The sequence below is a fragment of the Homalodisca vitripennis genome, chromosome 3 (assembly GCF_021130785.1).
Source record: "Homalodisca vitripennis isolate AUS2020 chromosome 3, UT_GWSS_2.1, whole genome shotgun sequence".
NCBI classification, from domain to species: Eukaryota; Metazoa; Arthropoda; class Insecta; order Hemiptera; family Cicadellidae; genus Homalodisca; species Homalodisca vitripennis.
Genome location: NC_060209.1, coordinates 15,404,670 through 15,419,082, shown reverse-complemented (window position 1 = coordinate 15,419,082; position 14,413 = coordinate 15,404,670). Strand labels below are relative to the sequence as shown.

Below are 14,413 nucleotides of genomic sequence, written 5' to 3'. Positions count from 1 at the left end.
TTCCTAAAGAGTAAATATCTTGACTGTTTAATAAACATAGACATAAATATATATCTATATAAATAAATAGATAACAACATAGACATTAAAATTACAAAATAAATTAAAAAAACAAGATGACATTTAAAATACAGTTAAAATCTTAAAGTACTAATATCACAGGCCAAAAAATCAATAACAGAGTAAAAGGCAATTTCTTTCAACCATTTTGACAGAATAAATTTAAATCTGCTAAGGTTTACAGACCATGCTTCTTTTGGTAACTTATTAAATAATTTTATTTTCATAAAACACATGGCTTTTTTTGATTTTTCTAGTTTTATAGAAATACAATCAAGTAAGTAATTTTGTCTAGTATTATAGGTGTGAACTTCATTTCTAAAATTATAATTATTTAAGTTTTCCTTAACACTAACTAAGCTAAAATATATGTACATACATGGAAGAGTCATTATCTGGAATTCTTTAAAATATGGAACACATGATTCTCTACCTGAGATATTTGCCATTATCCTAATAGCTTTTTTTTTGCCATTTGAACACTTTTAGTGATTGTGAGCTGTTGCCCCAAAGTGTTATTCCATATAATAAATGGGAATTAAAGAAGGCATAGTAAGCAGCAACTAACATTGGGAAACTAACACAATTTTTTAGTTTTCTTAATAAATAAGTAACTCTAGATAGTTTTATACACAATTGATTTATTTGACATTCCCAGCTAAGCCTACTATCTAGATATAATCCTAATAGTTTAACGGGTTTAGTACCTTCATTTATAAGTTTATTCAATGAGAAAACAATATTTTCAGTTTTACTACTGTTTACAAGTAGCCCGTTGACTTTGAACCATTCCTGAGCTGCTATCATTGAATTATTTTCTTCTAACAATAACCCATTCAAAATCTTTACTTTGATTCAGAAGAGGTGTGTCATCGGCATATAGTACTGCTTTACATGGCACATTGAATGAAAAATCATTCACAGCAATTATAAATAGAAAAGGACCCAGAACAGATCCTTGCGGTACCCCAACTTGAATTGTTTTAAAATCAGATAGTTCCAAGCTGCCACAACCATTTGTTTTCTATTACTTAAGTAAGAGGAAATTAACTGTAGTTTCAGAATCTCTAACTCCATAGCTATTGAATTTACTTACAATCAGTTCATGAGAGATGGAGTCAAATGCTTTTTGTGAGATCTAATTAAAGTTGCAGACGACAAAAATTTATTTTCAAAATTCTCTAAAACGTTTTCTACTATTGCTTCTATGGCTTTGGTTGTGTTTAAGTTTGGAAGAAACCCAAATTGATCTTTACATAATAAATTATTATTGTAAAAATATAAAACTTAGTTTGGTCCTTTACACAACTTTCAAAAACCTTACTAAATATAGGTACCAAAGAGATTGGCCGATAACTGGAAGGATGTGATTTCTCACCCTTTTTATAAATTGGAATGACTTTGGTCACTTTTAATGCTTCAGGAAAGACACCATATTCCAACATCATATTGAACAAAAAATTTAATGGGTCTACAAGTACATCGATTATTTCTTTTAAAAGTTTTGTTAGAGAACCCATAATAATCTTCACTTTGGGAACGAACTTAACTTTGAGACACACTTTAACACCTTAGTGTTATCAATGCTTTGCCACTTAAAACAACTGACCCCACCGTTACAACTTAAAATATAATCATCAACAAACTCAATTGCTAAAACATTATTTGTTGGTGTAAGTGAAACAGAGCTTATAAAATAGTCATTAAAATCATTAGTATTAACAGGTACTTCTTGACTAACTTTAGAACGGTTGGTCTCAAGCTTTATAATATTCCAAGCAGCTTTACATTTATTCTTAGAATTCTTTATATATTCGTCATTCGCAGATATTTTTGCCTTCTAAAATTTTAGCCTTATATAATTTTTTTGCTTCATTATAAACGTTTTTTATGCAGTTGTTCACTTTCTCCCCCTACCGATAACTTATATCTATCATATAAGGTAACAATAAAATCTCTAAATTTTTTTAACTCTGGTGTGAACCATGTGATTTTTGGCCTTTTAAACTTTACTTTTTTTTATTTTTTTAGTTTTACAGCATTCTTCAGAGAAGTTGTCAAAATAAATAAGAAGTAGTCAAAGCTTGGTTAAACATTGGTGCACTTCGTAAGTTGTGACCAGTTAAAATTGTGACAGTTGTTCCTTAAACTTTAAGACTGAATTAGCAAGAAAGCATTCTTTTTAACAAAAATGAAACTTTTTCACTATTGTTGTCAAACTATGATCAAGTCAAAAAAAACACTGCAGATACACCAGCATGGTCAGACAAATTAGGATCTAACACTTGACATTTGTACTATGTTTGACTCATTAAGGTTTGTTATTATATTATCCAAGCAGGCTTCTTGTCTAGTGTTTTTGCTCATTTAAACAGTATAAATTCAAAGAGCGAAGTATGTTCAGAAAACAATTACATTCATTAGATTTATTGTTAATATTTATATTAAAGTCACCAGTTAAAATAAGTTTTAAATTTGCAAATTTTTCATTTAAAAATTCTACGATAAACTCTAAACTATGGAAAAATTGGTTGGTATCAGAATTTGGAGTACGGTAAACAGTTACAACAATGACATTAATCTTTGACAAGATTATAGCAGCTGCCTCAAAGGAGTAAATCAACACAAAACTTGTCAATATCTAACAATTTAAAGTCAATACAATTCTTTACAAAATTGAGCTTTCCACCTCTTTTTAAAGGTGGGTTTCTACAAAAAATGCTGGCTAAGGTATAACCAGTTGGTATATACAGTGGTTGATTCTTCTTTATCCCAGCCATAATGTTCATTAATTGTCAAAATATCAAAACAATATTTGTCTAACCATAATTCTAGAGAGCCTCTAATTTATTTCTAATAGATTGCACATTCAAATGGTATACACTTAAGTCCCTGGAGCAATACTGGGGTAGGCCTACCGGTTGTGGGTTGGTGTCTGGAGCGGAGAGTTTCCCGATGACGTTGTACTGTCCTCGGTAGTTGGAGTGCTGATCTCCGTCGTCATCATGGCGTCAGCTACTGATTCCTCTGAGCCGGTCCTAAGAGTTGGTGAAACATTATAAGTCTCTTGCTCCTGTTTGCTGTCCAGGACTCTGGCTATCTGATGTGCTAGCCACATCTTCCTGATATTGCTAGCAAAGCTTAGTTTCCTGATATTTTTCTCTATATTAGTACCTCAAGTTGTTTCAGAGTTATTTAATTTCAAACGGCCAGTATTAATTTAATGTATTTTAAGTACTTAAATATTCTGTACCAACCGGTCTTTTACCTACTTTTAACTATAGCCTATTTTTATTTATTTATGACCAATTTGCGGCATGAGTAATAATTTCAATAACATAAATGGATACGACTGTCAGGATTTCAAAGGACTTGAAGGCCTCTCGGCAGGATTCTTGTGGTTGGAGACTGCCAAGATCCGTAGAGCCTGCTCTTGCAACACCAGGACACTGTAGGTTTTCAGCAGATGAGCCTCCCTCTAGAGTTATTCCATACCAAGCCTGTGCCTTAAATAGAGAATAATATGTAGATTTTAATGCCACAGAGACACCAAAACCTTTGATCCTCTTTAACGTGTAGATCACAGTATTAAGTTTTTAACACAGATGATCAGAGTTATTGTTCCAGGAGAGTTATTAGTCCAAATAACACCTAGACGTTTTATAATATCAACTCTTTGACAATAAGGAGGTTCTGTTAGATTATCTTCTAGTCCAAAAGCAAAATATTTTGTCTTTTCAACATCGAAGATAAGGTAATTTTTTTAACAATCTTGTTGTGCCATGCTGATTGACATAAATGTCTGAATGTCCAGTTTAATTGCTGCTCATAACTATAACTGTCACAATTGGGCACAGTAGATGATATTATGATTTAATAGAACTTTCCAGTATTCTCTGTTTCATCAATGTTTTATTTTGACCACCTGCTATCTTTCTGTAAGATAGCTGTCAAATCATATGACAGAAGTACCTTGAAAACCGTGGAGATTTTATTTTGTTGACAGTTAAATTGCGGTCAGAACAGTCAAAAGTTTTACTTCAGCCAAGGAAACCTTGTAATCGTGTTTCCTGCATCCAGATTTTAATTTTGTGGTCTAAAAATCTAATGTGACTCATCACACGGTTGATGAAACCAATAAATCCTATGAACACCAATCAATCCAGAATAATTTTAATTTTAAAGTATATTTATCATTTGAACTTTACTGAACAGCAAGATTATGTAGACTCATAACATCTTATGTCACACAATTACAAATAACCAATTGTTGTTTTAATACATGTTTATTTTTCAGGGCGTGGATGACATGGATGATGCTCTTTTTGGATTCAAGACAAAGCAACAAGACAGCCAAGTAATTAAACATTCTTTGTAGATTTTCTCCAGTAATATTATTTTGACATAATGTTGCTGATCGTTTCTGAATTTAATCATAGTGTTAAGTTTGGAATTGTAATTTATATAAATTGTTTAGGACTACTAATAGTCCAAACATCTTGGTTTGATAGAATATGAACAAGTCTACCTTAAGTTATTTTGAATTGTGTGGTGAAATCTGTTTTATATTTCAGTCCATTTGTTGGACGATCCTATTCTTTAAGTTCAAAGACTCATTTTCCTTCTAAACTTTAAATTATGCTATTGGCCAGGGAAACAATGTACCTACAATTTAATGTGAGTTCCGAATTATGGGTACTGTATAGTTGTGTTGGTTTATTTTAAATGCTTGCACTGACTAAAAGAGAAAAATACAAGTTTCTTATTAGGTGTTACTATTATAATATTACCTGACCAATATATAGGCAATTTTCTCACTAAGTGGTTTAATTGTTTTCTCTTGATAAATTTAAAATGTTTTAACTCACTACAGAAAATTATTCTAAAATAACAAACTAGCTGTATATATGTTGATTAAGTTTCTTGAAAATTTACAAAATATACCCCAATGTTCTTCAATTATTTTTTGGTAATTTAAAAATGTTGCCATGATGAAAATAAGAAAATAAAGGCCAATAAAAACATTCTAATTTAACTAGTTGATTCACCAATTGTTGTGAGTGATGTGCTGCCTGCTGCTGCGTGACATAGTAAAAGGTTGGTATACATGCAGGCAACAGCAGCACCAACTCAACTACTTGAGTTGAGCCTTTGTATTGTTTTTTGTTCTCTTAGGACAAAATATTGCTTATAAATATTTTTCTTATAAATTGCATTTTGTCCTGTAAGAACCTTAGCACTGCTTCCGGAGTGACAGGATATTCAGGATGAGCAAGGTTAGGGAGTAGGGGCTGCCTCCTATCAAGATCCATGAGGAAGAATTAGGGCACTAATCTCAAAGTCATGTCCCCCGGAAGAAGGGGAGGCCATCTCTGAACCAGCCTCTCCAGTCAAAGCAGGCAGGGGGTGGCACACCCTTGTTGAGACTAGCAAAATCCTCTGATACTTAGGGAACGAACCCCACCAACTCCAGCAGTCATTTCCCGCAGTAGACTAGACCTATCGAATTAACCTTGCACCCCAGAATCTCAATATTTGCGGTTAGTGATGTGCCGCTCCTGGACATCCATAAGGTTATCCAGATCTAAGTGACACAATGGTTTTTGCTGTGCCCAGTGGTAGGTTTAACTGGAAGGTATAAACCAGCCAGAAGTGAACCCTCCTGGGTTCTTTGTATTGTTAGTAAATCTCATTAAATATTATGACCAGTGGATCATTTACAATAAGCCTTTGAATTGACCACTCTGCTAGGTGGTTTTTTTGTTAGGCAAAAAAGCAAGGTAAAAGGAACCAACTGTGACCTTAAAGTGACAAAATTCAGAGTCCACACAGTCCTCCAACTATTCACAACCCAAGAGGCTCACTGTGCTGTGGGCAAGGGCATCACTTTCAACACTTGAAGAATAGAGTGTGGACCTAGTTTATTCAGAGGGCACTGAGTCAAATTTTATTTGCTGAAGGGATTTTATTGTATTGTTTTCTTTTAATGTAAACATTTGTTGTTATTGTATAAACATATTAAATTTTTAATCTTGAATATATTGAAATTACTGGTTAATTAATACACTGAACAATTTTACAGAAATTGAAACCTGCAACTGATGAACCTAAAGTGTCTGAACGACCAAAACTACAAGTAAAAAAGCATTCCAATGGTAATTAATAAGAATTTTCAATATATTATTTTAAAGAGGTTTAAGGTTGAATTTATTGATTGTATTTATAGACCTATAAAAATCCAAACATGTCACTGTTTTTTTTTTATCTATTTTCATTTTTATCTAGACCTATATATATATATATACTTACTCCCGGCGGAGCAAGTACTTTTTGTGATTCAATGTTTATTGAAATTATATATATATTTTAGTTTAGTTTTGGAGATTTCATAATTCATCACGAAATCTCCAAAACTACACAACAGATTTACATGAAACTTTGTACACATGTCCGTCCTTCCTATTAGGTGCTTCCTAAGAAACTGAGTTTAAAATGTTGTTGTGCAATCACGCGAAAAATTGTGATATTTGTAATGAGAGTATTTATCACATTCAGAGTTGTTAACACATTAAAGTAAGTTACCATTTGGGTCTCACATGAGTTCTATAGATATGCTCAAGACGAGTTTTTTTCATCTTTAATAATCGCAAGAACTCGTGAAAATCTTGACAGTAATCAAGTATCAACTCATCATGAATCCTTCCTAAATATGGGTGCTGAGGCTTAAAACGTGAAAATTACTTTAACCTTGGACAATACTTCCTTACTAAGAAGCTACTTCAAACATTTCTCAAACCGATGGCAGAAATTTGCCAAAAAACTGTGATACCGTTAACGACAATTTTCATCACATTGAAGAGTGTCAAGACAAATCAAAATTACTAAAAGATTTTCTTTTGCAGCATGCTTTTTATTCACTAGATTGAATTATATTCATTAGGACAGTCAGTATAACTCATAAACATACAATAGTGTTTTAAGATTTGTTTACAATTATTTTATTATAATATATCATATGAGGTTTTACAGTATGAAGTAACATTGTTAATAGTAGTTATAATGTACTTGACACTATTTATGGTATATTTATACATACTAAATAAAGACTTTTTGATTTTATTTGATGGCATAAAATGGGAATGAGAATTCCAATTAAATCCTAAATTTACGTTCGTGACATTTTGTAGGTGAGTTGTGGGGGGGGGGGGGGATCTGGACGCCCTGAAATTTTTGAAAATGGCTCTCCACTGTGAGGCAAAGATATTTAAAGATTTTGGTTGTGTTAAAAATTGTTTTGATGCAGTTTGATCTGCAAAACAGGATGTATTTTTTTTCTCTGCATTTAATTAGTACAGTGGGGCCCACAAAAGAGTAGTTGGCGGCGACCAATAGAATGTATAGGCCTGCATGTCAAAATGCAGCCTGGCACGGTGCGTTTTGTTACAGTGGGGAATAAGTTTGGCAACGTCGCTCAGTTCTCATTGACTGCAAGGATGTAGCTAGTGGGGGGGGGTCCAAGGGGCCCCCAAATTTTCAATAGTTTCAATTACTTTTTTTAGTAAACGATTATTATTATTTTAATAATTCAGTATTACTGACATGTACTGCTGAAATATCGTCCTTAACATAGATACGGATCAAGAACTTTTTAAGGAACAAAATGGTGCCTTACTTTCTGTCCACTTTGGAAAAATATCAGTTGTCTTGACTTCCGAAAAAGTTTTCCTGCCTACATTCTTGGTTGGCTGCTTCAAGGTCACACGCCAAATAGGCTCCTCCCTCAACTGCACTCTCTGGTGGTCCCTACTGTAGTTATATTTATTGCTGTACTTAGATGTACAGAAAAATATTTTGCATGTTTTTTTTGCACACCTTATTACAGTTTTTTAATGCATTACAATTAGTCATAAACGGATAAATAAAATCGTAGAGTTTTAATACAAGACAAGCAACACTCAATCAGTGTTAAATTACATTAAAAACATAAAACCAATATTTAATACATTTTATTGTTTTGTAAGGCCTTTCGATATCCAAGATATCTTCTTCAGACACATCACAAAATAAATACAAAAGTAAATTTGATTATTAATAATAGTTAACATATGTGATTTAATATTAATTTGTCCTGTGTGGCATAGTGTGTAAATATAATTAAATTATTACTGGTATTATACTATATAAATTTTGAATGTTATTTTTGTAATCTTCGTTTAAGTAATATTGAATTTTGAATTGGTCCATCTTCTTGATTTAGTAGATCATCTGTATTTGTTTGATTTATATAATATGACTCCCATGCATTTAAGTATTTTGGAGTGTTAACATGTTTTAATAGTTTTAAGTTTTTCTGTGATATAGTATGTCCGGTATTGATGCATTGGTGTGCGACGGCAGATTTTTCTTTTCTGTTGAATTTAATGTGGGAGCAATGTTCTTTATATCGTGTATGAATTTTTCTTCTTGTTTGTCCAATGTATTTTTTGTTGCAGTCATCACATTTAATTTGGTATATACCTGATTTATTAACAATTTCTTCTTCATCTTTTGGATTTTTCAATTTATTCTTCAATTGACTTGTTGTTTTATATGTTACGTTTTTATTTGTATGTTTTTTTAATGATTTTTGTACATCTTTAGATATATTTGTCCATGTAGTGCTTATCCAATTTCTGTTTGTATAAGTTTGTATAATTCGATATACATCGTAAACCAACACACACTGATCGTTATATAACAAATGACTTAAATCATCCACCAACACAAAAACGAGCAGTCTTCCATTCATTGATATATAGATTATTAAACACTCCTCTATCAAAAGAAAAATTCAAAAAAGAACTTCAGTATATAAAAGATGTTGCCGTTTTTAATGGATATAAAACAGATTTAGTCGAACATATATTTAAAAAAGCAAAAAAGAAACATGACAAAAAGTCAAAGACAACACTTTTACCTATTAAAGATACAAACAGAAATTGGATAAGCACTACATGGACAAATATATCTAAAGATGTACAAAAATCATTAAAAAAACATACAAATAAAAACGTCACATATAAAACAACAAGTCAATTGAAGAATAAATTGAAAAATCCAAAAGATAAAGAAGAAATTATTAATAAGTCAGGTATATACCAAATTAAATGTGATGACTGCAACAAAGAATACATTGGACAAACAAGAAGAAAAATTCATACACGATATAAAGAACATTGCTCCCACATTAAATTCAACAGAAAAGAAAAATCTGCCGTCGCACACCACTGCATCAATACTGGACACACTATGTCACAGAAAAACTTAAAACTATTAAAACATGTTAACACTCCAAAATACTTAAATGCCTGGGAGTCATATTACATAAATCAAACAAATACAGATGATCTACTAAATCAAGAAGATGGACCAATTCAAAATTCAATATTGCTTAAACGAAGATTACAAAAATAACATTCAAAATTTATATAGTATAATACCAGTAATAATTTAATTATATTTACACACTATGCCACACAGGACAAATTAATATTAAATCACATATGTTAACTATTATTAATAATCAAATTTACTTTTGTATTTATTTTGTGATGTGTCTGAAGAAGATATCTTGGATATCGAAAGGCCTCACAAAACAATAAAATGTATTAAATATTGGTTTTATGTTTTTAATGTAATTTAACAGTGACCAATATAAGCTCCATCTACAGCATTACTCAATCAGTGTGTTAAATCCAGTTTCAGATTTCCCTGAGGGAGACTTGTTGGCTGACATATCACTTTCAGACGATGAATTCTATGATTTAGGAAAGAAGCCTCCTTTAGACAGCAAGAGTCGGTGAGTCCAGTTTAAAAAATATAACACTAAATGTTATTTTATAATATCCTTAATTTTTGTTAAAATATATAATCATTAAACTTTGAGTAAATATTGATTTTTTTTGTTTCAAAAACTGCATAAAATCTCTTTTAATGTGTGTAATACTGACAAAAGTTATTGTAATAGATCAATTATGTTTAATTATGCATTTAAATTCTTTATTTTGAAGAAAATGTTGAGTTAGTAGTATAAATATAGGTTGAGTTTTTATTTTAATTTGTTATTTTTGTATTTAAAAACCTTCTATATGGACCAAAGGATAATGATACCTACTAATGTTGTCGAGAAAGAAACCTGACAAACCTTTCAGCTATCAGACCAACTCATTGTGTGAACTCTGCAGATTTTATTACTACTTAAGGATAACCGAGAAAACTATAAAAACTTTTTGAAAGACATTTATACTTAAAGATACATTTAAAAAAAGACATACAGCCTAACTTGAATAATTCAAACACTTTTAGTTCAGAATTGTATATAACTTAATTCAAAATATTCTTCCTACCTTTTTATATATCCATGTAATAATAAATTAGCACAACGGAGTATCGAAGGATCTATCCGAACATAATGAAAGAGTTATTGCACATACGGACAGATTGGCTATTGATCTTATGAATTAGTACGAAGTTTTTAGATTCTTGGTATCGCTCTTCTATCAAGAGTTATCAAAACAGATGGACAAAAACATGATTTAAAGAAACTCCTGTCAGATCCTTAATAGTAAAATCTGTATAGTTAGAAATGTTGGAAAATTAGAATATTTTTATTGGTTCCTTGATCTTTGAATTATTTAAGTCTCACAGTATCGTAATGTAATTTTTTTTTAATAAGTAGTGTAATTTGGTTGATTTAACAATTTATAAAGTCATAAAATTTCTCTTTCTTTAACAAGATAAATTTTAATAATACAAATATGACAAAATTTAAAAAAATGTGAAATAACTTACTAAATATGCCTTTTAATGTTTTTGCAGTGATAAAGTCCAAATTTCAGCACCAGAGGAGGTAAATCAGGACAAGTTAGATAAATCTAAGAGAATTGCCAACCTTTTTGGGCTGGATGACAGTGACGATGTTGCGGCAGACTCTAAGAAAAAACAGCAGGGAGCGGCAGATTGGCTGGGTATAAAGGAAAGCCCAGTCAAAGCAGCAAGCGTATCTTTGTCAGATAATAATCCGGGGATTCTGAGTAGAAAAAATAGTCTCACAGCCACTACAGGTGGAGTAGGTCAAATTGTGGCTAAAAGTTCAAGGGAAACTAAAAATAATGATATAACAGATACAAAAACACAATTGGCCAAAGTCATCACTTCTGCAGAAAGTGTTGATGTTAATAAACCCTTTGAAAAACCAAAAGCTGACGTAAAAAGAACTGATTTTCCCAAGGTTAGAGGTGCAAAAACAGTTGAAGTTTATGATTTATTGGGTGATAAAGCTGAATTAAAATCTGCAGAAATTAAAGAAAAGAAAAGTGCGATATTTGATGAGTTGTTTGGAGACCATGATGCATCAAGGAATAGTGTGAGCAGGAGAAACTCAGCTGGAAAAATTCTAGAGGAAAAAATAAACAATGAAGCGACTGGTAAGTTTACATTAGATGAAATACACTTACAGAATTGTAGAAAAAAATAAAGATAAACCAAATAGTTCATTCAGAGACTTATCTCTACTATATGAAACACTCAGTTGTATTGCTCTGAAGAAATTGAGTTAGGAAAAATCTATGAATGTAGACTTTTTATCACATTTCCCATTCACAAGCTTTTAAAGTTCAATATGCATTCAATTCATCAGATTTTGCGTTTTTATGTACATGATAGCAAATACACATAAAAACACAAAATGTGATAGAATAGAATTCCGTTATTACTGGAGACAATAAAATGTATTGCATTGCAAGTCAACTGATAATTTTGACACGCACATCACAATTTTCCTCATTAAAACTTACAATGTTTGTACATTCTTCTTTTATCTCAATTTTCAAATCACAGCTCCAGCTCAGGTGTCATTCAGCCGAATGGGTGGTCTCCCATTTACATGCCAGAAACTTTCTGACATTATAAAATACCTGAATTGCTAAACAGGGTTTAGGCAAGCTTTTACTGCTTTAAGCGTTCAGGTATTTTTTTATATAATGTGACAACCTATTAATGAAGTTAAACTCACTTGTGAGGGCAAGTGTTCAAAAACTACCATTCTGTGTCTTCCAGTTTGGTAGTTTTCTCTGCCCCTTGTCTCATACCTATGAGTGTCTTGGCCACTTGTCAAGGAACATTTATACATACAAAATAATGTGGTTTCCAAGATGTATAGACTGGAGAGTGTCAATAGTTGCAGGGTTTTGAAAGCCTCTTTGTACAACTCTCTGGGTTTTAATTTTGCAATAATTCGAACAGCTTTTTTCTGAAGCCAAAATGCCTTTATGAATTCTGTGTTTGCACATGCTCCCAAAGCACTATTCCGTAAGAGGTGTGGGTAAATGGGACCCTTATACGCTGACATCAGCACTTAAATTGGGCAGTATTTACCTAACAATCTCAAGATATAAATGTTTGAGGATAGCTTGGCACAGACAGTATTGATTTGATCATTCCATGTCAATCTTTGATCTAGGTGTATTTCAAGGAATTTTGTTGAATGGACCTCTTCCAGCATTGAATCTTCGAACATTGTGTCAGGTCCAGACTGTAATTCTGTAGGTTGCAAAGAAAAATTCAATACAGTTGATTTTTCAAAATTTATTGTGAGATTGATTGAGTTTAAATTGTTAAGATCAACTAAAGATTGGATTTCCAAATTTCATTGTAATTTTCAGCTGAAACAGAGAGTTGTATCATCAACATACTGCACGAGTCGTCCATGCATTAATGATGTCCCTATGTCATTAGCTTAAATCAAAAAGAGGATTGGACTGAGAATGGATCCCTGAGGGACTCCATAGCTCAGATTTATTGCATTGAAATTTGAACGTCTTGTGTTCTGTGTCTGAGAAATGATCTTAGCCATTTGTGAGGAACTCCTTGAATGCCAAATGATTCCAGTTTGTCAAGCAGTATATTATAGTCAATAAAGTCGAAGCTTTTTATAAGTTGAGAAACACACTTTGATAAAAGTATGTAGAAAGTGTACAAATATACACTTATATTATATTTTCCCTTAGCTATCAAATTATGTAACTTACATACAGTTAACAGGGTATTTTTGTAAAGTAATGAATTGGAGATTTAGAAAACTTTGGCTAGTAGACAGGTAGTTGAGAAATTTACACAATGATAGTGATAATCTACATTATTTTCTATAATAAACGGCTTCACTTGGTGTAGACAACAGCGTGGAGAAACCAGGGCAGTACACTCCATCGTCAGGGGTGGCTCGAAGACCTGGATTGGGCAGACGCAGGGAAACCACCACACCCCCTGCTTCTCTGCTGTGAGTCAGTATTTTTAACCTTCAAATATCACCTGAATTTAATAACAATTATTATAATCTGTAAAGAAAGATAAATATATGATGGTTGACTGTGTGGTAATTGTTTTCAAAATGATTGAATTCTACGAGTTAATTGATTATGAGGATTTAAAATGTTTATGGTGTGCTTTTAGATTTCAAGAAGACTGGTTGTTGTCTTCAAATCAGCAGGAAGCCAAAAAAGAGATTCCTCCAGTTTCTAAAAGTGAAGTGAAACCACCACCAGCAGAAGGTAAACAAAGGTTTTAACAGTATGTTGTTACATTACATTTATGTTGTAACAATAATCTGTATATTTTTTACTCACTCAGAAAACACTTTATATTGATTTTTTTGCAGAGAGTCTACCTACGTGGCTAGGAGGCTCTGGTGTATTACCAGAAGCCAAACCAGTAATAAAACCACAGTCTAGTGCAGAGCAGGAAATCCCTATGGAGAAAACAGGTTTGTCAGATAAACAAATTTCTGATAAACAAGGCCCTGTACTTGCTGCTCCACTAGAACCTGTAAAACAACATAAACACCAACCAGGTAACTAGTTTACTACATTATGGATTAATAAAGATTTCCACTTTGTGAATATTTCCTTATCCGAAGCAACTTTGGTCCCACAGAGGATCAAATCACACAGTCTGTTGGAGAGGCGATGATTCGTAATTCAGAGCAGAGTCAGCAGATGGCACTAGCTCTGCAGCGGACAGAGGCACAGCTGTTGGCTGCTGTAGAGTTGCAGACGGCGCAGAGCGACCTGGCAGCTGTGTGTGCACGACAACGTCGTCTGCTGGACAATCAGGAGCGCCAACTTGCACAACTGGTGGCCCGGCAGACGGAGAGGCAGGGGCTGATGGAGAGTCAACTACAGAAGCAACAGGACAGGATACAGCAGCTGTTAGAGGTAATCAGTTCAAATCTTAAACCTGTTTTCCTAAAAAGTATTTTGACTTTTTTAAGCACGTATCCGACCCTGTGTTTCTGTTGCTAAATGCACCCACCGTTTTG

General features: G+C 32.5%; 1 protein-coding gene across 2 annotated transcripts in view; it reads left to right on the top strand.

The window, feature by feature from the left end:
- LOC124356629 (calponin homology domain-containing protein DDB_G0272472-like) overlaps positions 1-14,413 on the top strand; it is a 42,127-nt gene that overhangs the window by 7,892 nt on the left and 19,822 nt on the right. For both annotated transcript variants that reach the window (XM_046807744.1, XM_046807745.1), the window contains exons 2-9: positions 4,358-4,417; positions 6,143-6,215; positions 9,799-9,898; positions 10,918-11,525; positions 13,270-13,375; positions 13,549-13,646; positions 13,754-13,945; positions 14,029-14,309. In XM_046807744.1, the coding sequence (XP_046663700.1) occupies positions 4,358-4,417; positions 6,143-6,215; positions 9,799-9,898; positions 10,918-11,525; positions 13,270-13,375; positions 13,549-13,646; positions 13,754-13,945; positions 14,029-14,309 (1,518 nt within the window). The remainder of the gene's footprint in view (positions 1-4,357; positions 4,418-6,142; positions 6,216-9,798; positions 9,899-10,917; positions 11,526-13,269; positions 13,376-13,548; positions 13,647-13,753; positions 13,946-14,028; positions 14,310-14,413) is intronic.